This window comes from Synchiropus splendidus, chromosome 14 (genome assembly GCF_027744825.2).
Source record: "Synchiropus splendidus isolate RoL2022-P1 chromosome 14, RoL_Sspl_1.0, whole genome shotgun sequence".
NCBI classification, from domain to species: Eukaryota; Metazoa; Chordata; class Actinopteri; order Syngnathiformes; family Callionymidae; genus Synchiropus; species Synchiropus splendidus.
The window spans coordinates 18,307,302-18,334,947 of record NC_071347.1 but is presented as its reverse complement, the minus strand read 5'-3'; the positions used below and the strand labels follow the sequence as shown (position 1 = coordinate 18,334,947).

General features: G+C 42.6%; 2 protein-coding genes across 2 annotated transcripts in view; one reads left to right on the top strand and one right to left on the bottom strand.

The window, feature by feature from the left end:
- Positions 1-20,906, top strand: part of LOC128771311 (RNA polymerase II elongation factor ELL) — a 29,676-nt gene extending 8,770 nt beyond the window's left edge. Inside the window, exons 3-12 of the mRNA XM_053886666.1 lie at positions 8,489-8,616; positions 9,928-10,082; positions 12,626-12,867; positions 13,936-14,060; positions 14,913-15,027; positions 15,287-15,737; positions 17,134-17,197; positions 17,465-17,636; positions 17,708-17,752; positions 18,148-20,906. Of these exons, the coding sequence (XP_053742641.1) occupies positions 8,489-8,616; positions 9,928-10,082; positions 12,626-12,867; positions 13,936-14,060; positions 14,913-15,027; positions 15,287-15,737; positions 17,134-17,197; positions 17,465-17,636; positions 17,708-17,752; positions 18,148-18,261 (1,611 nt within the window). The 3' untranslated portion in view covers positions 18,262-20,906. The remainder of the gene's footprint in view (positions 1-8,488; positions 8,617-9,927; positions 10,083-12,625; positions 12,868-13,935; positions 14,061-14,912; positions 15,028-15,286; positions 15,738-17,133; positions 17,198-17,464; positions 17,637-17,707; positions 17,753-18,147) is intronic.
- A 1,062-nt stretch (positions 20,907-21,968) lies between these two features.
- On the bottom strand, positions 21,969-26,561 carry pex11a (peroxisomal biogenesis factor 11 alpha). Its single transcript, XM_053886669.1, has 3 exons — positions 26,287-26,561; positions 26,089-26,204; positions 21,969-23,283 (listed from the first exon to the last, which is right to left on the bottom strand). The coding sequence occupies exons 1-3, from the start codon at positions 26,340-26,342 to the stop codon at positions 22,715-22,717; spliced, it is 741 nt and encodes a 246-aa protein (XP_053742644.1). The 5' UTR covers positions 26,343-26,561; the 3' UTR covers positions 21,969-22,714.
- Between the last annotated feature and the right edge of the window lie 1,085 nt (positions 26,562-27,646).

The window sequence follows — 27,646 nt, the reverse complement described above, 5'->3', positions numbered from 1 at the left end:
GAATCTGCATCTGCATGTTTCGACAGGATTTTTCAATTTTGCTGCGTTCATGAGACACATTTTTATTAATGTAGGCCATTGTACTCAGAGGATTTGAATAAAGCAGATCGTGACATATTTTCTGTTCTGACGGGAAACTGAAGTCATTTGCGTGTGCTTTATGAACTTGATCTGTCAACTTTGAAACGCAATCTCTCTTGTTTTCTTTAGTCTGTAATAGAAGCAGTCATTTCCAAGTTTCACTAATGATTTGTTTTTCCTGTCACTCATGATATAAACATTTAATCGCTGGCTGGCTATGAACAATAACCAGTGTGAGGAGGAGCTGGGGCGAAGTTTAGCATTATTAATCCTCTACAGAGACATTTCTCTCGTCATTATCATCATTATTTAAATGTGTTCTATCCTAATTACAGCAAACGTAATTAAGTGTTTGTTATAAAACATCCAGCCAACAGGTAAAAATAGAACAAAGTCTGATGTCAGGAAGCGTTTTTTCCCTGCGGAGTCCAAGCATTTTCCCCACACATGTAAAAATGCTGCACAACAGGATGTGAGGAGCAGCATCACGGCCGGTAAACACAGCCAGTGTTTTGTGTGCAATTGCGTGGGGCCTTTAAACTTTAAACTCCACTGTCTGGTTCGCGGTGTAACTCGTTCCCACTGGATTATGTAATCCATAACTGTTTTGTTGCAACAGAAAGATGAGGCATTTACGCTCTTATTTTAGCACCGTGTAGCGGATAATCACGCGCGTTATATAAACATCTAGAGAGGGCTCTTCTGAGGGAACGAACAGGTGTCCATGACATCACACTCTGCAGAGTAAGATTTAAGCCCTTGTCTTGGTGCATGTTTTGGATTTCCCACTTTGTCCGAGTTTTCCTGCACGTTGATCACGTAGGGCCGGACTGCCCAACACACAGTCTGTCAATTGTTAAAGGATTACTGACTGCTCGCTCGCCTGGAAGGAAAGTCCACTAATAGAGGTGTAATTCAGTACTTTTATAGAATACAGTCCTCGGTTCCAAGAATATTTCGAAACAAGCGTTCTATTTCAGTGGTTTTTGATGAACTTTCGCTGGAAAATATTTTGCGCAATGTATTGCAGAAGTAACCGAATAACATTGCTTCATGTCAGCGGAGAGTCATGTTGCTTTACTTCCTGTCGCTTCGATCGGTTGCCTGGCTCAGACTTGACTTTGCAAGGTACTGATGCAAAAAATAAATACAAATATGGTAACTCTTAACTGCAATCTCTCATCTATAACCCATTATTAGCGCAATCATAGCACACCACAATACATTCATAAGGATTCATCGTAAAATCTTATCATAATCATGTATGACAAGGTTTATAAAGCATAATAATATTATGTTATTCTCAAATGTTGTGCCTTATACTTTGGAAACCTGCCTATAAGTTGTCATAAATGGTTGATAGCATCTTCTATAAAGCCTTATGAATGCATTATGATGTGTTATGACTGTACTAATAATCCATCATCAATGAGAAGGTGTAACCAAAAATTACAGGTTGCATTTTTTCCTCAACGATATCAATAGCTATAGATAAGATATAAAAAGCTAAAAATATTTTAAACAACCATGACTTAAAAAGAGAAACTTAATTTTACCCAACGCAAAAGACAAAATTTTACGTTTCTAATTTTACGTTCTGTCTCAGTTTTTAAATATATTTAATTGTAGTCACAAAAGATTTTTTTATTTAAGGTACAAATGTTTTTCTGATAACTCAACTTTCAGGCTGTAAATGTAAAAGTAAATTGTGCTTAAATTAATGAACCAATGAGTTGAGTTACATCAAGCAGCTCTGCGTTCTGAAAGGACGTTTAACAGATTTACCTGGTTAACTTGACAGTTAAAAAAAACCCTGGAATCCTCAGTCATTGTGAGTTCATTCGAGGTCAGCGTCAGAACTGAGCAAGGGAAAACGCTTCAGCTGGTGCAAGATGTGCTGTTAACAGTTCTCCCCGTGTGTATTAAGAGGGAGGCACCTAATATTTAGTGGGGGGGCGGACAGTCGGGGGTGGGGTGTGGGAGCGTGTTTGTGGAGGTTGACAGATTAGCCGCAGCTTCTTGGTAAAAGACTGATTCTGCTTGGCATAACAGGCAGCACCTTGGGGGATGCGCGTCACTTGCCCATCCCCATATCCCCACACTGCTCCCGTCAGTCCCCACCCCCCTCTTCTTGTGCTTTCCTGTCTCTCCCAACCCCCCTCGATGAATAGATCCTCAAGCGCAGGAACCTCTCCATCCACACACAGGATTGAAATGCAAAGAGGTGGTGGTGGTGCAGGTTTTGTTTACAATATGTGGATAGGTACAATCGAGTTGAAAACAAGCAGAAACATGCGCTCATGGTTGTTTGACCTCTCTGTTGTCGCTCTGCTGACACTGCACTTGTTCACCTCACAGACACCGAACTTGTTGAATTGTAGTGGTAAACGCACGAGAGCAACTTTGTCATGTTAAGTCTGTATCGACATGTGTCCCCATAGATGAGTTGCCAAGCATTCCCCTAGAGTCGCCCCGCTCCGCTGTTATGGCCATACAGGAAGCCCGCAGCGACCCCCACAACCACCATGCATACAAACCCTTAAATTCCTCCTTATACCCCCCAATAACACACAGCCACACGTCGCCGCTGTTCATGAATAATCCAGGCTGCCCGACAAGCCATCGCTGAGCTTTGTGGGGGAAGAAGCAAGAACAAAAGACGGGCAGCTCACAGAGCAGCTATGGCTGAGTAGGCTCGGATGAGAAGACAATAGTCACTAGTGTCAGTACAGACAGGAGCAAGAGGCAGAGACTTCAGTGCAAATCACAGACCCAGACGCTCGCTCCCATCACTGCTGCCATGCCAAATACCAGAGCCGGGAAGGGTGCCGTCTCATCTGCACCGCTAACGACAGAAAGAGAAACTAGCCTCTCGCGCTGCAGATGTTTGGCCTGCGAAAGCACAAGGCTGAGGGAGACGGATCTATTTGGTGAAGCGCCCCGACTAAATGAAGGGCTTTAAAAATTCCCTTAAACCGCTTTTAATCATTTAAAATACGCCCACGGAGTCAAAGTTGGAGCTTTACAAGGACATCACTGATGGCGCCCTTTGTCCGTGCTCACTTGCCGAACCCCCTGCCAAGATTTTTCTGTTCCAGTCCAGTTCACACCTTACAGCAGCTTGAAAGTATTTGACATCTCCAAACACGGAGCCTGGAGGAGCAGATGTGGCCGGGTCGCGGCCACAGAGACAGTTATTGTAGCGGCCTGGATGCTCCACGGGGGGTGGGCGTACTTACAAGGTACTAATGGTTGCCTTACTGGTGCGTTTGAACAAAACCGATCTATTGCTTGGATCACTACTTCACAATGACAATGTAGCCAAGTTGACTATCTCCGTCCCTCCAGGATTTACCACACGTTTTTGGGGATTGTTGCGGCTGAAATGCCTGAATTTGCAGCAGATTTTTAAAAGAAAAATGCGGTGAATGTTGCGATCATATATGGTTCTATAACAAACATGACAAGAAATTAGCCCTTTTAGCCTAAAAAGCTTCAGGCTTCTATTATTTTAACCAAATATGCTTCATACGCAAAAAGGTATCAGGTGAGTAGTTTATGGGGTGACACCACGTAGAGTGTGCTTGTTGCTTTGTTACGGAGATCCTCACGAGGGTGGAGACCGATGGATGTTTGAATGGGCGGAGTCTGAGAGGTGAAGGTGGGGAATGGGTTTTGTGAGACCAGAGTTGTTCTACGGCTCACAACCTATTAAAACAATGACTGCTGATGTGTTCCACAGGGTCGGAATGTAGAGTGTCAGAAATAGTCTGGAGAGAGACGGATCAGCCATGTTTGTTTACGTCCGCCCGTATAGTGTTCGGGTGACGGCGCGCTGCACTAGTGAGTTCCGCCTTTTAGGCCCGTCTGTTATACATTTAAAGAATCGAAATTTTCTAACTCAAGAATTGATTCAGAGTCTCCACCCTTAGTGGCAATATTTGGTTAGTTGCGACTGCAACATCGCCATCTCCTGGAGGGACTGATTCCTGGATCGGAACAGAAAATGTATTTGCCTCTGTTCCCTCTACAGTCAATGAGGTATCTGGGAAGCAGGTTCCTGAGTATGAGGATAGTGAGAAGTACATATTAAAAATAGTCAGGGAGCGAGGAGAGATGAAGGTGTCAAAGATATCAACTCACATGGGGACAAAACACTAAAATAAAATTCATATTTACTCCACTGTCTGAAATGGCATTCTTTATCAAGAAAAATAAAGCACTTTTCACAGGATCCTGTATGAATGTCCTTTTGAATTATTGATAGACAATTTTAGCGTAGGCTTCTCCGCGGTTAGCTTGAACACTTCCTCTTTCACCATTGACTTGAAATACAGGAGGCAGGAGTTTCCATGTTTCACTGGAAGTTCATTTCCCTGGCATCACTTTTTTTCCTTCTCCGGATTAACTATTGACACCTATAATCTCCACTTGTTTGCCTGTAGACTGGCAAAGTTTGAACGCTAATGTTTGTTGTTCATGATATCAACATTGGCTGGTGATTCAGTGTCAACTATTATATTTATAGTTCTTGCTGGCTGCACACAAGTGTTGCGGATAAAACATAGGGATATTTCTGTCATAGTGTTTAAAGTTTTCCTTTCATTTACATTTCTTCTACACAGGTGAGTCACAGTGGAACCAGTTAGAGGCCTGCAAGATTGTGATGAGTCACAGCTGCCATGTAAATATGCAAAAGTTAAAATGGCATAAACATGTAGCAGAAAGTAGCCTCGCTCTCTGACTGGGATCAACTGCACAAAAGTTGTTGGCTACACTACAAGCGATCGGATGCAGTGCACAGAAGTGTTGTAATGGCTCGTAGGATTTAAAGTAGCGTGCTTGCGGCCTGACCTCAAATTCAAATCAATATCTCATAAGCTTTTAATAGAGCTGACTCAGAAATGTACAGTTTACCTGCAGATAAGAGAGTTGACTAATGGGGCCATGAGTCAAGTACAACAGAGTGGAAAAAAACGGCAACGTACATTTTCCATTTTTAAGCTGTACATTTTGTACTGTTTGAACACCTGAGAGGCACTGGAGCTCATATTTGGTTTTACAGCTCTGCTTTTTTTAGACACTTGGACATTGCCTTTAAGAGGTAGTGCCACATCAAAAAGTTGTGGATCCTTATCCAAATTTGAAAGTTGTTTTGGTGCTAAAAGATTCATTTTTTCTTTCCAAATCTGTTTTTCGTGAAACAAAATCTCCTCACATCTCTCTGAGGGAAGCCCATGTTGTCATACCTGGCTGCTTCTTCGAACCAGAAACAAAACCAGATGAAGGAAATGACAGTGGAAGTTCAGAGCTAAACCTTCTTGTTGTTCCATGACTCGTCTGATCGTAACTCGCTGGTGCTGCAGAGGGAAGACTCCTTTCCCATTTTAATAACTTGACTCATTAAAGCAGCAGAATGTTCTTGTTAAGATCTTTAAATGCAACGCTTTGGATCGTACGGCGACAACAGACTCCCTCCTCAGGAGTAACGGTCAGGGGACTAATGGGTTAAAAGACATATGGTTATGAAGCTTGAGAAGGAAGCTGTGAATAAAACGGGGGCGACCTCTAAACTGTCTGACCTGAGTGACATCGATTAGAATGAGAATGTGAAGTGTGCACGGTGGCAGCGATGGGGGTGACGGGAGAATCTAACGCACGCTGCCGGCCGCTGAAAAGAGGGGACATGGTGGCCGTATTGCCATGATAAATGTGCTAACTCATCTTTATTCAGGCTGCGGTTTGTTAAGCCGGACTTGCATTTCTCTGCATCACCCTGACTTGTTGCATCCCATTTTAGGGGCTTCAACTTCTCCCTGGTGCGTCGCCGGCTTTTGCAGACGGTGTTTTTTTTTTTTTTTTTTTTTTTTTTTAATTAGTATAAGTCCAAAGGCAGACATATGCGGGGCACTGTTGAACCACTTCATGTGAACGGTCGGACATAAATAGGTCAGAATTAATTGGTCAGCTGTGTGTCTCAAGTGTCGACGGTGCTTATAGGCCGCTTTGTGTTGACAGGGTGGGCCATGCACGCGGAAGAGGGCTAGGGGCCGATGGGGGTAGGGCGAATGGCATGCGTTGGGTTTCAGAAGAGGAGGAGGGGGGTGTCACAAGAGGAGCTGTTCATTGGCCCGGTGCACCAAAAAACTGCTTATGGCTTTGCTGCATGACTGGGCATTTGTGACAGCTATAGTCCTGCCTGCCACATCTGCCAGGGGCACTGAGCTCTCAGCCCATGATCAATCACTTAAGAGTGATGGCTGAAGAGGCAGCTTCAAGTCCACCTGACTGACATTTGTTTTCCTGGAGACCCCGCGGCCAGAAACAACAGTTTGTTTTAGCCCCGTGGAGAAATCATAAATCGACAATTAGTCCTGCTGTCGTCATAAATCCGGCGTCAAGAGTGTTCCAAGTAAAATGTCAGCTGAATACTGAGAAGTACAAGTGTTTACGGTGATAGAAATAGAAGGCAGTCTTTGGTCACTGTCCAGAGTTTTGATGGTTTAATGGCTTGTTGCAGCAGTAATGCGCCGCGCAGTGCCCCTCTGTAAACACAAATTCTGGCGCTGTCGCCCAAATCTGGGACAGTGCGTCAACAAAGTAACCTCACGATTTATTGGAGGCTGAGACACAGCTGCAGGCAGTGAGACGGAAACCCGTCTCCCAAAATGCTGTAAAAGACCCATTACCTTCTGGTTATTGACTGCCGACATCGTCGATTTTCCTGAAAGTAGGTTATTAGGTCGCTTTATGCAACAGGTTGTTGACGGAGACGGACTTCATCGTGCTTGTTTGTCTCTCCGGGGCAGCAGTGCTGGACAAAGTTATCACCCCGGTGAAAAGCGCTTCCTCCCCAGCCGCGCGGTGATTTAAGAGCAATTACTCTCACCTGGAATTCTGACCTGGAATTCAGGTAGCTGCTTCGATTAGATAGAAGAGGCAGATAACAAGTCTGTAGGTTGATGTTGAGCCTTATGTTTTAAGTGTTACGTGTTTTTTTTTTTTTGCTTTTCAGAAGAAATCTTTTAACCTTTGAGACATGAAGTGGAACTCGGGCTGTGTTGCGTACTTTGACCAAACTAGCTTGCTCTCCTGTCTGTACTGTACATGTCACCGCAGCTTAGTCCGTTCATGGTTTGGCATCCAAACACTGACATGACAACAAATTTTATGAATGAAAACTGAAGCTTAGTGACAATCCACTGACAGACTGATTTGCACGTTTCAAATAACTGCGATTCCTCGAAGGTTTGTCATATCTAGGAAAGTCAAGAAAAAGCAGAGACCAAGGTTGGAAATAGCAATTTAAAAAATAAACAAATACATTAGGGCTGTCAATAGATAGAAAATTCTGAGAGTTAAATCGCGTGTAATGGCAAAGGAAGACATTTTGTGTCTGTTCTAGTGTGAGTAATGTTTACAATGCTATGCTATTAGCATGTTGTTGAGTCTCCTCAGTGCCGCTGAGGTTGTTCTAAAGCATGTTGTTGAGCCTCCTCAGTGCCGCTGAGGTTGTTCTAAAGCATGTTGTTGAGTCTCCTCAGTGCCGCTGAGGTTGTTCTAAAGCATGTTGTTGAGTCTCCTCAGTGCCGCTGAGGTTGTTCTAAAGGATGTTGTTGACAGTATCTGTGGTTGTACTAAACACATGTTTGCACAAGAAAAGCATGTTTATAATAATTTAATTAAAGTAACATTTAGAACAGATACACGATGTAGGATTAATTTGACATTAATCGTGAGTTAGTGTAACTTTAGTGCGATGAATTGAGATTGAAATATTAATCAATTGACAGCCAGAACATCAATAAATATGTCCCTTCTTGCTGCAAGTTGTGCTTAGTCATATACATGCATACATCCACACATGAAGCCATCGACGACCATTTTGATGGTCGAATATACCTGACCAACTGTTGCAGCTAACTGAGTAGCTCCTGAATGATCGGTGCAAAATAAAAAATAACATTGAAATGGTTTCTGAAGCTTTATGGCGTGCACATCAGGGTGGTGTTCCCTGAAAGGGAGCGAGGTGGTGTTGGAAAACTAGTTTGGTCACCAAGCCCTAGAGCAATATTCCTTTCAGTTTATTTCAGGAAGTGTTTCAACACCTGCTAGAAACACCAGGCTGCACTTTTCACCTTCCAGAAAGACGGAACAAAAAGAAAAGGAAGTTTGTTATTCCAAATATGCAGAATAGTTGAGCATCTCAGTTTGCTTATTCATGTCATTTTAGTGTCCAAAACCCTTCAGTGATGTTGACTAAAAGCCAGATATTGAAAATATCACCACTTACTCCTGTGATTATTGTCGACATAAAAGGGTAACTTGACTCATTTGAACATAAGGGAAACTACACTGTCATTTCAAAAACAAGTCTAACATTCAGCCATCTTTTCTATTTTTGCAGTACATAAAGATTCCGGCGCCGACTCCTGAATCTCCAGACGCATTCCGAGTCTTCTCTTTCTACCTGTCCAGCGACAGCAAGGACAAGCCTCAGTCCAGCTTCGACTGTATCCACCAGTATGTCTCAGGGTGAGTGTTGCTATTCTCACTCGTGACCACGAACGCTGCTCACGCAAATGATGTGTCAGACCTGAACCGCAGAGCCGAACCAAAACAGTAGCCGCTCACAACAACTATAATAATGCTCAGAATGTTGACGGCTATATTTATGCTCAACGACAATAATGTGCCGGGCAAACATGACACATGTGACCGCAGAGGTGTAACCAGGAGTCACTGAGAACAGAGAGCTAGTGTCTGCTGCTGTGCTGGGTCACGGTGTGGATTAAAGAGTTATGCTAAAGCTGCTATTTTCGGGTGTCAGTGCTCCGAAACAACGGCACAGTTGTTGATGCATTATTACATAGTGGCTATTCAGAAATCGGTATAAAGGCGGAGAAAGGTCTCCTGAGAGATTACTATCACTATAAAACAAGTAAAATACTTTTCAGGCAGAAGGTGGGACTTCAAGACTAGAGTTGATATACATCCAAAAACAAAACATTGTGACAAAACATTTGTAGCTCAGACCACCAGTTTGCATCCGATGATGGGCCTTTTCAATTTAGAAGTATTTCTGTCCTCAAACCTTTTTGACTGTCCTCCCTCAGACCCTTTCTCTTAAAATTTTTCCTCTGACCTGGACACAAGTTGGTCCCCACGCACTCAAACTTGTGTTTTATTTATTTGGATCCTGTTTACACACAGCTGTGTTGCTTTTTGTTGATCTCCTGTGCATGCACTCGAAACATCTGAAACCTCGGCCTCACTCTCGCTCAGATTGGTGTCATTGAACAGAAACAACTCCTCGATCGATTCTACTTGGGAGACGCCACAAGTTCTTGTTAGCCGTTTTTAAGATTGCAGACGCGTGTCATCGGTCCACAACAATCACCCTAAGGTTACGTGTTGTAACCCCGGTTCTAAGAATGCGTGCAAAGCCCTCTATGCCAAAGCAATGCCCAAGGTTACATCTTTTTTGTGGTCTGTGAACCGATGCAGAGAATGTTGCCCCTGAATCCTCTCAAACCGATCTATAGACAAGGTTTAAGATAGGTGGATGCTAAACAGTGACAGTGGTCCAGAATTGAAGTGAAGTGGTTCAAACTTCAGCACAGTACCAAAAGGAGCCCATGTCTAATTTCTGGGAGGCAGAATTTGAAGTATGAGGAGATGTATTCGATGACAAATAGAGGTTTGACAATTAATAATTACCCTTTTATTGGAGTTATTAATGTAAAATTGCGGTCAATTCTAGTGGCCACTCATGATGTCTATAGTGTTGTCTGGTTGAAGTCTTTTAGATTTGGCAAGTAACGTTTCCCTTCATCACTTTTAAAGGGAGGGCAGGGACCACCTGGAGGGCCAGGGCAGCATTCAGGACAAGATCACGGTGTGTGCAACAGATGACTCCTACCAGGCCACACGGGAGCGCATGTCTCAGGTGGAGAAAGACATCTGGAGCCGCTCGGCGATCGAAATCAAACCCGGGCCAAGTAAGTTTATTTGCCTGCTAGTGATCTGCACGCCTGCGCTGTCGTAATGCCCAAATAGAGAAGCTATCGGACGACAAGGAAGTCTGTTTCATCCTCGCATCCTGCTTACGTTTTTAAAAGTCATCAGGAAATGGAGCTCCCTTTGAATCATCAATGCCACTTTCTTGGCAGTTCCTTTTTCTTTTCGTTTTGACCAGATTGCCCTGGCAGCGTGCCACTTCGACTGCCAGCGCAGTAACACCGTTTTGATGCGGGAAATGTCTGATAACAAGTCTCCTGCTGATCGGGTTTTGCATGAATGTGATTAAAATAATTGGGTTTTTATTTTCGCCCACGACATTTGAATAACAAGCCTGCGTTAGCCAGCGGTAATCTGAGCCATTTCTTTTGAGGTATGACTTCCGTCCACCGTCAGGGGTTAGTGTCAGTTTATTACAATTGTGTTTGCGAAACTGCGCCTGTCTGTAGGCCGTGGTTTCCCCCAGGAGAGCTGAGGGCTTCGCTGGATAATAGAGTAGCACAGATTTACACACTGTATTCAAAATTGTTATTCCATGTTTTTCTTTTGGTTTTTGAAAACCTTCCAGTCAGAGGAATTTTGGAAGGAGTGAAGGTGCTTTCAACCTCTAATCTAGATCAATTTCAAGAACTATTTATTTCTTTTGGCAAACCTTGACACAGAAAGCACCCTGGTTGTTATGTTGCAGGAGCAGGACGTCGCTGACAGAGAGTTACTTGTGGTGCTTTTATTTATGCTAAGCGTTGCCCTGGAACTCTATAAAAAATAATTATATAATCGCATTTTCATATTTGACACCACAATGATGAAATGTAAGTTGCATCTGTACTCATGAGGTTAAACATCAAGGTGAAAGTGCTCCAGTAAGGAGCCAATGCTTTGCTGCAGAAAGTGCACTGAAGCGCTTCTATCCAGAATCTCATTGAGTCGCCATGGATGTTTTGGTTGTGACATCACATTGTAAACCGTGTGCACCTAGAAGCGCTGAACCATAAGGAAAGTTTTACGCCATTAATCTGTGTTATTTGCGCTCAGTACATTATCAAAAAGAATCTCTAAAAGCCTGAATGCAAACACATTTGTTACCGTAGTCTAGCAACACAACTCATGTCAGTCATCATTAGTAAGACATCAATGCGCAACAGTCGCCTTGGGTTTCCTTCGACTCTCAAGCTACATTAATAAATCCTCAACAACAGTCGCTACAGGTTTGAAATGCGGCATTACTGGTTTGTTCAGTTACCATATACGTCTCTGGGACTCCGGTGTTGAAACATGCTTCTGCAAGCAGCGGAAGAGGCTGCAGAGTTTGTGCTGTTTAATATTAATACTGTTTATAATATAAGTGAAGTGTTGCCTGGCAGTCGTCCTCTCCACTCGGCAAATCATATCCAGCGAGTCCTCAACTCACAGTAACCTCCAAAGTATAGCTTAAAGAGGTAATGAGATTAAGCTCTGTAGATATCTATAAGCGGCGTGCCTGAACTGAATTAGCTCTGCGACTGAGAGAAAGGAGCTCTGTTTGTCAGCTGCCTCAGTTTCCATGCTCGGCTGTTTACTCAGCAGCAGCCAAACGTGACTGGCCGTGCTTTTATATTCACACATGGAGTAAAGCACTTTTTTTTCTGCATTGATATAAGTACACGTTGGCTGGTGCGCTGCCAACCTTGTGAGCCGGGCAGAGATTTAATGAAGATAGCAGTGTATCAGGTTGTCTGGCATGTGTAGGCCTGTCTCTGATAATCACAGTGTCGGCCAGAAGACTGTCGCGGTTATTAAAATATGGCACCCATATACGTTGCTAATAAACAAACTCAAACATACGCACATTGGTAAAAAATATTTACAAGATTTTTGTGAAGATTGTCCCAATACATTTCATTTAGAAAACAGCAGCGCTAATGGCTACAGTGTAAACTGAAGTCTAAAAAGTTGCTTCTAGTTTATGAATCCTACAAGTTTAAAAACTAAACTGAAATCCTGGTTACACTTTATATTAGGGTGTATGTATGGCCACAAAGAAGCGACTCATTTGCATGTTTATTAGCAGCATATTATACGATAAGAGCCTTGTTAAGCCAGACTGTATCTCGGACTGCGTTGATGACTATTTTGTTAGTCGACTAGTCACCGCCTCCCTTCACGACTAGTTGGACTATGACGTGTGTGGCTTGACTAACACACCTTATTGTGGCGTGTTTTAAATAGTAAATAAAAAAGAAAAACGAAGCATGGAAACTGAAGATTGCGCTAAGAGAGTGATGTCACAACTAAAGGATTCATGACTGCGTCTGTCACTTTAAACAACAGCATTATTACTCATTATTCACCATGAATTAGCAAGCAATTCGCTTATTCGTGGTCAGTATGTGTTCATTGATCAGAAGTGTTAGCAAAATCTTTGAAGGATGCCGAAAAGCCAAATCCTGTCATGTGACTGAAAGCGCTGTTTGGATAACTCCTGCCAGAACAAGTGTTTTATTTCCCCAATGTCAAACTAAAAGTGCTTTGTTTTGATCTTCAGGCAAGTGTGTGAAGGTCCAGAGGAAGCAGGGTTTGGTATCAGGCTCAGATAGCAGCAACAAGCACTCCCCGAGCAACAAGAGGAGCCTGGTTCCCAGCTCGGTGGCACACAGGCCCCTGAGGGACCGCGTCATTCATCAGCTGGCCTTAAAACCCTACAGGAAACCCGAGCTGCTACTGTGGTTGGAACGGGAGCGGGCCAGTCCCAAAGATAAGGCTGACCTGACCTCTGTGCTGGAGGAGGTGAGACATCTGTCAAGTTTGCGCTTCACTTGTCGAATAATGGGTCTGGATTTTGCCAGTCATTTTTAGGTGGATCTTTTATGCCAAATTATTTCAAGCCCTGTTAGAAGGTGCTTTGTGATTTTTGGGGTGGAAAATGTACCTTTGTCAAGTATTATTTAACAGTAGATACAAAACTGGAATAAGAAGCTACACTGAACTGAACTTCACTTAAAATATCCACCTGAAAGCCAAACCGTAAGCCTATCTTACACTGCAAATATATTCCATGTGGAATAATGACCTCTTCCAAAGTCACAGTTCTTTCTTTCTTATAAACAAAATAACAAAAAATTGAATAGATTTCAAAGAAATTTTCAGGGGAATCCAGGAGATTCTGCTTACTCAGCTAACTTTCTTGCTCCATTTCTACAGCTAGTTCCGGGTTGCAGCAACCATCTGCTGCACCAATGAGCTCATTTGACTGGATTTGACTGTCAATATTTCAAATGTAAAGCAAAGTACCTATTTATTTTGCTAAAACAGGGTATTTCTTTGGACGAAAATCACAATACGAGTGGAAATGAGGTCAGCAATGTCTGGGTTCATTCTACAATGATCGGAACAAGTGAACATTTTTAGTCTCTTCTTGTTCTCGCTCCACAAAAAGGCAACTTTCAGCCAGATTCTACATGGCGTCTCTTCTTCAGAACACTTGACTTTACTCACGGGCCACATAAAATGACTTGGTGGGCAGGTCTCAGCCTGCGGGCCTTGCATTTGACGCCCCCATGGTAAACAAGTAAAAGTCACCTTTCTCTGGCCCTCTTGCTTCTGATCTAGTTTCTCTCCATCACAGCGTGGCATGTGAGACTTCACAGTCGCTGTAATTAGTGCTGCACTTTAATTATCCCGAGAGAAGCTGGTGTTTTGACAGGAGAGGGGTGGGGCGTCTCCAGCTGTGTTCTCGCCGCTGACCCGAGCTAAGAGCGGTTTGTTTGGGCAGATTCGTATCAGCGGGATTGAGTTGCACGAGGGAAGGGTTTAACACTGAGGAGACGTCTGAATCTGTTGCTGTGCTGTTTTCAGGTGGGAAAGCTGAACGCTAAAGACCACAGTTACTCTCTGAAGGACGAGATGTACAGATGCGTCCAGAGGGACTGGCCGGGCTACGTGGAGGAGGAGAAGCAACTGTTATTCCGAATCCTGACCAGGTGGGTGAGGAACAGGATCTGCTCGCAAAGATCCACAACTATCAAAGACAAGCTGTGCTTTGTCAGTCCGAAGGTCTTATTTGAAGTGTTTTTTGGCTTTGGGAAGAAAGCCCTTGGTCCGATTGAGATCCTTTCCGCATGTTTTGACAGTTTAGAGGGCGAAGCCACTGCCTGTGATCCAGCAGAAACTCCAGTCTCTAAGCAGGACACATGAAAGCAGAGTAAACGATTCAGAGCGCCGCGTTGCCAGATGGCATTAGCTCGGGTGGTTCAGAGGAGCAGGGCCCAGTCTTCTGGGTGCGCTTCCTCTTACGGTTTCCTCTGCCTGCCAGTAAACAAGCAGGCCAGCTGCCTAATTTGGAAAGACTTGCAAGTCCTGCCGGCTGTTTCTCGCCTCTGACAAAGCGTGAAAATAGAAGAAGATTATATTGAGTGCATGAAAAGGTATTTAAAGTATTATTTCACGTTCAGTTTTTTTAATTTTTTTATTGAGGGTTAAAATGGAGATCGGAATCCTCCAGGGAGGGACTTGCTATGGAGCTGTCTGCATGAGGAAGGAGCTGTAGGAAGCAGATTACAGGGGATGAGGGTTTGGTCCTAGCGAGGTTAAAACCGCCGCCATTGTTTCGTCTCTGTGGTCGAGACGCGGAGGAAAAGCAGGCGACAGAAACATGCGACGGTGCAGCTTTTAACGACTGGCTCGGGTGATTGGCTTGCCTGAAGGTGCCGCCGCCCCTGTCCGATCTTTAGACGCCGTGCCACAGTAATTACTCAGCGTAAATCTGTCACCCTGGACTTTATGACCTACTTCTCTGTTCACTCCTCTGATATCGTCCTTCCTTATCTCATCAGGAAACTCCAGACGCCTCACAATGGTCCACTGAAAAGCCCCCAACCCCAGCAGTCCTTCCCCAAAAATCCCGCAGACTCGCCGTCACAGTTCAGCCCTGTGAAGAGCCTCTCATCGGTAAATGTCCTGCACATATAGAATGATCTTTTTCCTTCCCTCAAGATAAGAGCTCCGGAGATAGAGAGGGAGCAGTTAGCATTCATGCTAGCACCACTCTCCAAGTTGTTATGTAATGGAGCCATTTGTAGATAGATGGATATATGGATATATGGATGGATGGATGGATGGATGGATGGATAGATCGATAGATAGATCGATATTAGGATAGATAAATAGATATTATTAATGCAGTTTTTCTTTTTGTTTTTGTTGACAGAAGCGACCTTTGCTCCCAGACCCATCCAACTGTCAGACCCCCAAGAAACAGAGACTGGACCCGAGCGGGCCCTTGCACTCGCCCTCCCACACCGACTCTGCGGTCAACAGGGTGCGCGGCTCCCTCACACCTGGACACACCAGCGTTCCTGTGAAGCCGGAGTCAGACAAAACCAACAATCATCTGCAGGGTTGCACAAACGGCCTGTACTCGCCGCACAAACTCAACGGGTCCACCACGGTTCCCAAGCTGGAAAGGCCAGAGCCCCCGGCGGTCCCCAGCCCCAAAACCCCACAGACCAAGCGTTCCATTTGCACTGAACAGCAGTTCTCAAACGGCCAACACAAGAAGAAGAAGTCCAAGAAGCACAAAGACAAGGAGAGGGAGCGGCTAAAACCGGAGTGGATCGAGACCAGTCCGGACCTGAAGCAGAACCAGGACAATATCAAAGGTAAGCATCAGTGACTTTTCACCTGAAGTTCTCCACTCATCCTCTTTCGTATTTTTTTCGATTATTATTATTATTATTATTATTACTAATATTTTTCTTTAAGGAACTTTTTAATATAGATTTCCATTTACTTATTTTTCATAACTAAAATGTATCAATTTACCAATATATTTGTCATGATATAATACATGACAAAATCTGATGTTTTGCTCTTCATAGAAGGAATTTTTGAATTATTTTTTTTTTAATTTCGTAACATTTTCATCACTAAAATGTATGCATTTATCATTTATTTCGTTATGTACTGATATAATACATGATTAAGTAAGGAAAACACTAATATTACTACTAATAATAAGGAATTAATAATAATGTAAAATATTATAGAAACATCATCAAACTTTTGTATTCGTGCTGCAGATGTATGATAGACACATATCATTAACTGGCAGGTTTAAATCCCTTCATGGTCCAAACTCTACTTCATTTTCGTTCCATGTGACACCACAACTGTCATTTCAGTCCGTGTTTCTCCCAGACAAAAAAATAAATAAAAATGCAGTTGAGACTTGGTGCCAGGTCAAACACAGCACACTTTAGTTTGTGAAACTCTGTTGATCACTTACAGCAGAGCAGATGTCTGACCTGAAGTCCTGGAGTCAGCAGGCGGCTTTAATGCCCGCTGACATCACCACGGGCCCCAAATCCGCCACTTGTCACGACCTAAAACATTAGAACTAGATTAGACGCTTTCATTCACAAGCGTTGGACAACAACGTTCGACAAACGTGACAAGGTTTTTTTTTTACGTCAACTCTGTTTTCTCCTTTGTCATACAGAGTCTGGTTCTATCAAGGTATCTTCTTCTGAGCTCTTCATGTTTTTACACAAGGGAAGACAAATATTCCAAGATTTCAAAGGTAGAAACCAGGAGAAAGAAAGATCCTCAGTTGTTATGACTCTGCTCACAGTGATAAACAGGAGATTTTCAAACAGCATTTTGACAAAACTAGGTCAGACCAAAGCAATGGAATAACCTCTCACCAGGACACACCAAGTGTCTCTGACAAGTGTCAGACAATAGACAGCTGTCCATAAGTTTCTCATCCGTCACTTGTTATGTAAGTGGGATCAGACCTTTGATCGGGTAGTGTAAATCAACCATTAACTCGGTCTGAGTACGTATGAAGCCAATATTGCTTTCAGCTTTTGTGTTCGATAATAATGGCCTGTGTGTTTTCTATACTTGAGTCATTCGTTGGTCAATAAGTAGACATGACTTTTTATTTCCAGGTCTCAGGCTCACAACAGGTTTAAAACACTACATATTTGTGCTTGTGTTGATGTTTTAAAGTGAATAAATAGATGTTTTATTGTTGTGTTTTTTGTCTTGCAGATCAGAGGGAGGAGAAAATGCCTCACAGTCAAAGCACACCGGAGGATCTGCCTGACTATTTATTGTGAGTTCTTATGTAAAGAGTCACTCCTCACGGTAAAGATACATATTGTTAGGTTCGGCTTCCTAACACCGACATAAACACCGCACACTGAAGCACACGTGCCCGATGATTCCCAGCAAACCTCTTGGAAAATATTTATACATCTGGTCCACATGCTGTTCATGACGTGTCAGGGGCTCACTCGGCGAACTGTGGCGCCCCCTACTGGAGGAATCACGAAGTGGCTCACATGTTACTCACGGCGTCTTTATTCTGCAATTCTTGCAGGAAATACAGCACCATAACAGGACTGGAGCAGCGGCAAAAGTACAAGGACGACTTCAGTTCAGAGTACGACGAATACCGAGCCCTACACAACAGGATCGGGTTGATCACCGAAATGTTTGTTCAGTTGGGTTCAAAGATCAACACTCTCTCGCCTGGAACACAAGAGTACAAGGTACTTTGAGGCCATATAGGGACACTGAGCGCGCAAACGGCAGGTCTAACCGCTGTGTTTTGTCCTGTCAGCTAATGGAAGACCAAATACTACAGAAGTACCGGAAGTACAAGAAAGTAAGAGTCATTTTTATTGTCTATTTTGTCTTGTTTTGTGTGTTTATCATTTGACTAGTAGTCCAGAGATTGAGATTGCACTCATATGCCAACAAATATATATATTTTTTAAGTATTAGTTTATTTTTTTACCATAGTTGTTCATCAAAATATAATGGGAAGAAAAATGATAAAATAATTTTTGGCAATTTTATTGCAAAGTGTAACACAAATTTATTAGAACTTTGTAATATTGAAACAATATGTATAGAATAGAAGTACAATATATTTCAGTATTTGTTTTTAAAGTGAATTACAAAATACCGTTGCACTTACCCTTTCAAACACAAGAGGGCGCTACTGTCGCTAGATGATTTATAATTTTAACTCCTGACTCGTCTCATTTTTCCTTCCAGCGGTTTCCTGGCTATCGGGAAGAAAAGAAACGCTGCGAGTATCTCCACCAAAAACTGTCGCACATCAAAGCTCTGATCACAGACTACGACCAAGCACAGGAAGTGACGTCGTGACCCCAGCGGTTCTTCAGCAGGGTGTTGAAACTGGACCAAAAGACTTAACTAGAGACCCGAGCTCGCCCCCTGCTGGGCTAAGGGGAGGGGGAGGGGGTCACCAAAACACTATTCACTTTATCCCTCTGAGTGTTAATGAATTTCGGGAGCAAGGTGGGACCACTGACTCGTGATCAGAACACCACCCCCTTTAACTTTATGTTTATAAACGGCTGTCATGTTTGTTTCTGCTGTAAAACGGTCAGTTGAGCCTGTGAAAACCAAAATCGTAGTTTTGGGAGTGCATTTTGTTTTTCATGATTTAAGTATGAATTGATGGTACAATCAATCACAGGGGAGATACTGATGCATTCACTTGGGAAAAAAAAATCATTTTCAGAGATCATTTTTATCTTCTTATAACATAAAGGTCCGAAAAAGTACATCGCTCAAGTCTCAAAAAGCCTTTGCTAAAACGTCGAGATGAGTGAAAACTCTGACAGCAAACTCAGCTAAAACATGTTGTCAGGAAATTGAATTACGGAGAAAATAAAATCCTTTTTTTCAGGTCGAAAATGACTAAAATTAATAATTCAGAATAAAAGGTTGTGACTTACTGAACTGAAAAATCATTATTTTATTCCATCCCGCAATGAGGTGCGTGAGATCAACAGGTCAGTGCAGCTTCTCAAGTCATGGGGTGAACAGAGCTGAGCTGAAGGTGAAAGCTCTAGATCCTTTGAGGTGCCTCAAAGGACGAGAGGCAAGATGCCAAGTGCGTCTGCTCCGCTGGAAGAGACTCAGAGTAGAACACCTCGTCCTCTCCATAGAGAGAAGTCAGTCTGACCTCTGACAAGTGGAAGAAAATGGACTAAACTATTTTTAAAATCTACAGAAACAGATGGCAAAAATAATCTCTTTAATTTGCGCCAGTCAGGAAACTTCTGTTTTCCTTTTTTTTTCTCAGGTGAATGCTCAAACACTCCCAAACTAAATATCAATTACACGGGGCATCACTCTTCACTCTTGCTTTAAAACCTAACAACAATAGCCAGTCTTTCTTCCTCACGTCACCGTAGCTGACCGCGAGTTGCCTTCGTCACAAACCTGGTTATTCTGCCGCCGCACGTGAGGCGACGCATGAACGATCCGAAAACCTGATTTTATTCAACGTACAGTGTTCGTTTCTCCTCACCAGCCTTCTTGCTTTCCTCTTTCAGAAGTATTGATTTAGTTTGACTTTAGTCTTGTGCTTCACGTGCTGCTGCACAGCGTCAACACGGACAGACGCGACGCTAACAAACTCCAGAAAATATTTTCTTAACTCACACAACCGATGTCTTACTCAATAGCCTTAAACAAGCGAGTTGTATCTCCAAGTTGAGCATCGCAGTTTAGTATTCTTCAATATCAACTCATTTTGCTGCATCGTGTCTTAAAGTCAGGGGTGTCCGGTGCGACAGTTGTTCAGAACCAATCCAAGTTTGCCAGTCTCTGCGCCGATAAAGTCGCTCACAGATCCTGAGAGGTCGATTCAACCAGACGCAGTTGCCATTCAGCGCTATTATGCGACGGCAAAATGCCCTCTTGGCTTGTTGTTTTAGTAAAATAAACACTTCAAAAGTATGGATTATCATTGTACAACCGCGGCGTGAAAACGTGAAAGCGGCTAGTCGGCAAGTTAGCGACTTTGATTTGAAGTTAAAATTTCCCTTGAATCCTAGTCAGTTTCCAAAAATTCACTCAAGTATTATGGTCTGCGGAGGCTTCTTTAGAGGTTAGAATGACAACTGACCAGGCCGATTAATCGGAACGCTGCCACCTAGTGTTGAAACAGACACACGCTACATTCAAAATCAAGTTGATTCCTTGTTATGTGTCTAACCCTGCTGCTCCCAGTGGTCCCACTGGTTTGGACACCCCTGATCTGTCACTCAATCCTGTCAATACAAAGATCAGTTCACATTTCAACCGACTCAAAACATATCGGACCATTTCTCACAGATTTACGTGCGGCACATACAAGCATGGGGACCAAGCGTTGGCACATTTCAAGTGTTGAACTTTCCTAACAAAGCCAGTGTACGTCGAGACAAGCATGCGTGCGCTAACACTGGCCTTCTGAAGCGCCAGGTGTTTGTTACAAATGAAGCCCTGCGAGGGCCCAAATCGACTCGTGTCTAAGGGAAGCGTCCGCCAGCTGTCGGGAGGCGGCGCCACTCTGAACTGTCCGACTTGATGGGCTCAATCAAAACGCCAAGACGAAATTACTTCTGATCTTAGGATGATAAATTGAAGTTAGTTAATGTGGGACCAAGCCCTTTGTGTTTGGGGAAAAAAAGGGCTCTGAACCGCGGTGATGTTTTATACTGTCGTGAGAGACTGGAAGTGCCTTTTCAGTCGTCGTAACATTGGAGGTGTGACGGATGTAAACTACTGTTGCCACTATTCAAAAGTGCTTTTCTAACGTTGATTCGTGATTCAATGCCTTATGGGAATGCAAACGGCATCGAGGTGGTATCCTGTATAACTGGAACGTCTTCACAGTCACAGTGAGTGAACGCCTGGATTTCATTTGGACTGTTCGTTGGATTCGCGTTTATGGTACTGGTGGAGCGATTGATCACTGAGCGATGTGAAGGTGAACACTTAATAAATGCAATTGATCTACCTACCACTGTCTCATGACTCAACGTGAACCTACACTGTCGCCGGATGTTCGCTAGAGGGCGGTGTTGCTCAACTTTTCCTTCCAGCTAGTGACGCTGAAACGTTCAATATTCAAGAAAGGTGCAATATAAAAACACATCTACATGAAATACGCAGTGACATTAAAAGGGTCAGATTTTGGGGGTCTGTATTGCCTATTCCATAAAAAGAATGTTACATTTTTAAAAAGCATTAACGATAATGACTGTTGATATACAGGTGTCATTGTCTTATCCCACTGAGGAAAATGTACATGTTGCACCAGTGCAAGGCTTAGTGCAAATGTGAGATAAAATAACACAATGAATACAATTAAAATAAATAAATAAAATAAAGTAAAGTAAAAAAAAGTCGATAACAAAGTATATTGCCTTCATCATAGCAAAAAAGGAAAAAAGTAAACATAAATATCAACATGTTTTTAAGAAAAAGTAAATAACAAATGGAATATTAATTATATTAATTATTATAATAATATTAATTATTTTGGACATAAACTAAAAAATGTTTTTTTTAATAATCTGGGGAAAAAACTCAAATTCGAAATTATTAGAATAATTTTATACTAAAATAGACACTGTACAACACTATTCAGCGTCTTCATAATTCAGAAGAGTGGACCAAAATAATCTTGATTATAATGCATTTGGTTACACTTCAGATTAGGGAACATATATTACCGTAAATAAACTACTTATCCGTGTGTGTATAACCAGCATACATAAGGTACTGATAAGCATGTCATTAACAATGACAATATTTTACCATGGAATGGTCACTGAAAGTTCACTCTACACAACAACGCAATTCCTGATTATTAACAGTAAAAAAGCAAGCAGTTTACGAATAGTCAATGTGTGTTCCCTAATCTAAAGTGTGACCATGCATTTCTATAAATTTGTCCACAAAAACAACTGTATTTTCAGTATAATTTAACTGAAGTATCACCAGCTCCAGTCGTACATTTAAAAAAAAGAACACCATTATAACTTGTATTCATTGTAAAGTGTTTATTCTTATCATGTCAAACAGAACCAACATCTGAATGAATACAAAACAAATCCAACCATACGTCCCTATAAAACAGCAGCATTCACTCGAACACGCTTCCAGTGAATCCATCACGGTCACAGTAGTTTTACACAGCATTTCATGTACCTCTCGTTCGTGACGTAGTAAGTGTAAAACCAGTTTTCTATTTCCAGCGGCTGATCGCGGCCAAAAGGTCGAAGTCCGAGTCACATTCTTATCTAGAGCAGATTCCGCAGATAACCTGAGATACGAGAGGCGACGCTGCTGCTGTCCAGGGATAGAGACAAAAGACACAAAACAGAGGATTGTCATCCGCACCTACGTGGACACGCAAGCACCACACCCAACACCTTTGCCGGCGTTCCTCCACATGATCCCAGACTGCTGCCAAAATAATTGCAACTGACTTTTCCTCCACTGTTTCCAGCCAAAAATAAGACAGGCTTATGGGCTTTAAGTAAAACAAGTTTCCCAGTGAGTCCCTTTATCTCCAATGAAATATTAATGAACAACTTCAAACCTTTCCAAACATTTAAGCCTCCAGATGTTTGGCGGAGACTCCTGCTGCCTCCACTATTGCATGGTTTTTTCCATTATTTTTGAGTTACAGTCTGATGTCGAGGGACTTGGTGGAGTGATGCTGAGCCCTGAGCGACGGCCAGAACTCGGGAGTCAGGATTGGGAAGCAACACGGTCGATGGTTGGTGAGACAACTGAGGAGAACCAATGCGGATCAAGTTTTGATTTTTAACTTTGGTTGCAAGACGGTGAGAAGCCCTATCAGCGACGAGACCAGCCCACAGAAGCCCACCACTCCGGCGTTGGACTTGTAAATGCCCAGCTTGTCCAAAGGAATGAAGAGATCGCAGATGTTCTTCAGCGTGTCCAGCGCGACGGTGGGGTCAGATTTCAGGCTGGACAGAAGCAGAAAGACCAAGGCGTCCAGGCGGGGAACCACCACTTCGGCCACCTCGGGGCACTCGCTCAGATGCGACTCCATTTGCCGCCTGAAGTCTTTGTCCTTGGCTTTCTGAGTCATCAGCTGAACTATGAAGTACAAATCTGTGGTGAGGTTCATGACGAGGGAGACCAGGTAGAAGCGAGAGGCGTTGAGGCTCCAGCGTTCCTTGTCGATGTGGGAGATAAGGCGGACGTTCTGGGCCCACAGCGTGTTGTCGCAGAGAAAGTAGAGGGCGCGGCTGAGGTTGGCCGTGGTCAGGCACAGGCTCAGCACCCGGTCAGACAGTCCAACGGTTCGCTTAGCAGCCTCAATGGAATTTACTGTGTTCCCCAGCCTGAACACTGACAAAGGAGGGAGGGGGTGGAAATGGAATGAGAACAGAGAGGAACTTCATGTGGAATGTCAGATCAGCAACTCGCGCGGGAGAAGACAGTAACTCTGAACCCCACTCTCAACGCTTTTCCAACCTTGCAGCTGTAATTAGCAGCCCCGCTGAGGTCGCAGAAAGAAGCACCAGCTACAACCCCAGTTCCGATAAACGGCACCCGACGCAGTGCTTTCATCTACCGTTTACAAAACCAGAGGAGCCAGGGAGCAGGCAAAGAGCCTTCAGAATAGATAATGAAGCCATTCCCTTTTTGGGTCAAGCATCCTCTTTGAGCCCGACATCAAGACCGAAGCGCAGCCCACTCAAGTGGAGCTGTCGAATCACTCTTGAAATGATTCAGTATTTCCAACTCTCGACTGAGATCTTCATATTTTGAGGTTGAGATCGCGAAACGAGAGCATAGAAAGAAGCGAGAGACGTGCCTCTCTATAGCAGCAGGATCCTACTTTAATATGGTTGAGATCAATATCAATATCATGATCAAGTATAAGCCAAGAGAGAGAGTGAACCATGTTAGCTTGGAGCTGATGTTGGTGCACAACAGTGATGAGTGACGCCCTTTAAAAACCTCTCCAACAAGTGAACCAGTCAGTACGACCTGCCGTGTGTGTGTGACAGGGATGCTTATTTATTTTATCAAACAATGCAGTGACCTGCCTCTTTCAGTAAACTGTCAGCAGTGAGAAGATATTTTTCCAAGAGTCGGTGAGACGTTATGCACCAGTTCAAGTGCATGAGGCTACAAATACACACAGCAAAAGCTCAACTGGAATATATTTCAAAAATATATCAGAATAATATCATTTCTTGTTCTTCAGCTAAGCTTTTATTGTCAAATTTTGTTTGGGTGCATCTTCAATATTTGGCAAATATACCACTGAAAAGATGAATGAAAAATGAGTTTGAGAGGACAAAGACGAAGGAGAAAAACATTCTCATTTAATCCGCCTCATTCTCTCCTGCTTACTCCTTACTGTACATCGGGGCACATTTTGACAGAAACATTTCCACACACACTCAATTTTTAGAGTCACTCTGAATGTATCATATGTAACTCCTTGCGAATAGAGCTTGAAGTGATACACAAAAGCCAAGACAGACTGAAATAATTGCATCAAGTTCCCCAAACATTTCTTTTAGAATGGTCTCCACACAGAACCAGACTCACATGACTCACACTGATATTTACATTTACGTGATTGGCGGCTGTGTACACTCCAGTCAGGTTTCCGTCACAGCTTATTCAGATTTTTAATTACTGTTTATTTATGATCATTCCTAACTGACTTTAGCTGCCAGGGAAACGAAAGGCGTCGGTCTAGTTGACGGTGACTGGGGGTCATGGTTACTGCTATTAGTCGACATTGACTAGCATAAGAACTGTTTTACTTTATGATGTGAGATGACTTCAGGATTGGTTACAGATTCTGTGTGAGTATTTGAGCTACATTGTAATTGAATCATGAAGGTAAACAATACTTTTTATTTGATCATAAACACATTCTTTGCATTGTTAAATGGTTTATAAATTGGGTTACAATGAAACATGATATTGAAAAGTGCCATGTGGCGAGGGAAATTTGAGAACAACTGGCACACACACGTGTATTGTATTGCTGTTTTGCTCACCTTAACCAGAACCAAACATAAACCCAATTATAAAAAAACTACTTCTGCTTAAGTTTTAACCCCGTAAACCCGGTGAGGACAGGCCAAAATGTCCTCACAAGAAGGTGGCTCTACAAGACTGGGTACTCACAGGTACAGCACATGATTGCTTCGCCATTTTTGTGAGGACCTCTCATTGACATAATGCTTTCCCCAGTCTCTCACCCTTAACTTAACCATCCCAAACAAATGGCGAACCTTCACCAGGACTCTGAACCAAACTTGTGCCCAACTATAAAAAACAACTTTTAATAAAAAGAAACATGTCCTCACAAGAAGGTGGCTTGTCAAGACTTGGTACTCACACACACATACATACACACACACAAAGACAGATCTTCTTGTTGCCATAGAGCTGCTCGCAGCTTCACCCATGTGTTCTGAACTGACTCACTGGAAAATGTCACTGTGTTGCACACAATTGCTGAAAATGATTAAAAAGTCTGATGAAAAATTCAAAGTCCCAAAACAACCTTTGTAGAGGATCAGTCTCATTCAATGTTTTACAACGTATTTATACAAAATCTCTTTTGTAACAGATTATTGCTGAATGCAGGTGGATTATGAGGAGAGTTTTGGGAGACTCATAATTCCCCTGAAAATTGATGAACTACTCTGTTGTCAGAAATGCCGTTATTATTCCATTTTGCTGATCAGAACAGGTTTTCCAGGTTGAGTACGAATGTCATCATTCATGCGAGATAAACTGCAGGTAGCTGCTGAAGTGGTGAGCTAGTGTTGACAAACAATTGCTCGACGCTGTTCGAGTAAATATAACAAAGGTGAACACAGCAGTAAATATTTAAACAACAGGGTTAATGATTGACATGAACACACTCTAAACTAGGATTTTAAAGGCAATATTTGGTGCCATTGTGCCTTTAACAAAACTATTATATTCAAATGACAATCCTGTTGTCCTCCCGAAAATGTGACCTGTGACTCTATAGTGTCTGACAGTGCTCTTTGCATCTACTCAGTGTGTTCCCTGCCTGTTGCCCCAGGTAGCTGGGACAGGAGCCAAAGGAACCAAAAGAGAAAAGATGAATGAATAACATCATAAACGAAGACTTTATTTGCTTATACTTACGTTTTCGACCGGCACTCATGTTGGCTTCAAGACTCTTCAGTTTTGCCACCAACTCTTTGCTTTGACTCTTGTTTCGGAGTAAATATACTGACAAGGCGCACGCGTACTGAGTTGCTCTGGAATTAGAAACTCAAGGTGAGGGCTCACTTTAAGACAATAGTAACTCGACGTACTTGTGCTTTATCCGAGGGGGTTTACCTGAACACCCGGTCTCTTCCTTGGCTCTGGTTCAGCAGCTTCCCCACCGCGTCCATGACTGCAGGCTCGCGCGCGACAGGTAGCTCTCTTCGGTTCAAAATAGGATTAAACCTCCCGACTCAAGCTACCAACCCCCTTCCTCGCCGTCTGTTAGGTTCATAGAGACACAACTCGGCAAAGAACCACAATGACACACGCCAGTAACTATTGCAAAAGCTTCAAACTTCCGGTTCACGCGCGTACTAACTCGTTCTGCCGGCCGGGACAGTGCCGTGTTTGTTTCCCTCCGGATAAATGTCGGGACGGACCAATGTCGGGCAGGTTTAGAGGACGGACCCATGGGAAACTCTATACAGTCACCATGGTTACAGAGACACAACTTAATTCTTTTACGCTCTTGTTGTATTTGACAGCTACATTTAAATATCAATGTGTATGTTTATGGATCTACAATATATTTGCTAGCAATGGCTAAATAGAATTGTAAAATAACTACACTTGTTTGGCAATATATACAAAAGTAATAATTTTAAACCACAGCAAACACTTGTTTGTATTTCCTTTATTTTTATTTCTTCAATTTTTACAAAACAATATCATTTATTGAAAGTAAAAATGAGGAATAGTGTATTATCAGCATTAAAAAACATCAATCTAAACAGCGTTATCAATCTGTACAGTAGCAAAATTAAAGACACAAAAATGAAATTGTTGACAATGCAAAAATTGTTGAGGAAGAATAATGCAGATCATTATACGACAGTTTTGTAGTTCATCAATCGCTTCAGTCTCAGCTCACACTTGGTCTCATACTAGCGAGAATAATGATAAATTAAATCAATTTTGCCAGGAAACTGACAGCTGAAGATGACAAGAGTCACAGACGTTCCGATCCTTCACCTTTTTTATTGTAATCGGGGTGAAACACGAGCTGTCAGTCAAAATGACAGTTTTTTTTTTTATTTTTAATAAATGGCAATCATTGATATTCAAATATATTTCACTGAATAAAATACGTAGTCATTATTTCCCAAGAAGCGAACGAAGAAATGAAACTACCAATGTGTGCTTATTTGACTGAATTATTTTCTCTTCTTTTCACTATACAGTCTTGTAATATAGAAAACTGTTCCGCTGAAGTGGCTGTGGAGACAATTGGTGACATTTCAGACATTAAAATCTGCAGAGAGGGAGGAAATTCAACCTTTAACTCAAAGTCAGTTTGTCCGTATTAAACTGTTGGAAATAGTTTGTTTAATAACTGGGACAAATTAAGGGAGTAAATAATGTAACATGGCATAACTAGCTTCACGCTGTAGGCAACTCTGGAATTATTAAACAAACCCAACCATCCAGTTTT

What these genes read in the sequence shown, in the direction of transcription:
- pex11a (XM_053886669.1), bottom strand. Translation starts at nt 26,342, where the DNA reads ATGGACGCGGTGGGGAAGCTGCTGAACCAGAGCCAAGGAAGAGACCGG. An exon ending in GGAAGAGACCGGGTGTTCAG is followed by an intron (nt 26,205 to 26,286) that starts GTAAACCCCCTC and finishes TTCTAATTCCAG; the next exon opens with AGCAACTCAGTACGCGTGCG. An exon ending in CATGAGTGCCGGTCGAAAAC is followed by an intron (nt 23,284 to 26,088) that starts GTAAGTATAAGC and finishes CTCCTTTGTCAG; the next exon opens with TGTTCAGGCTGGGGAACACA.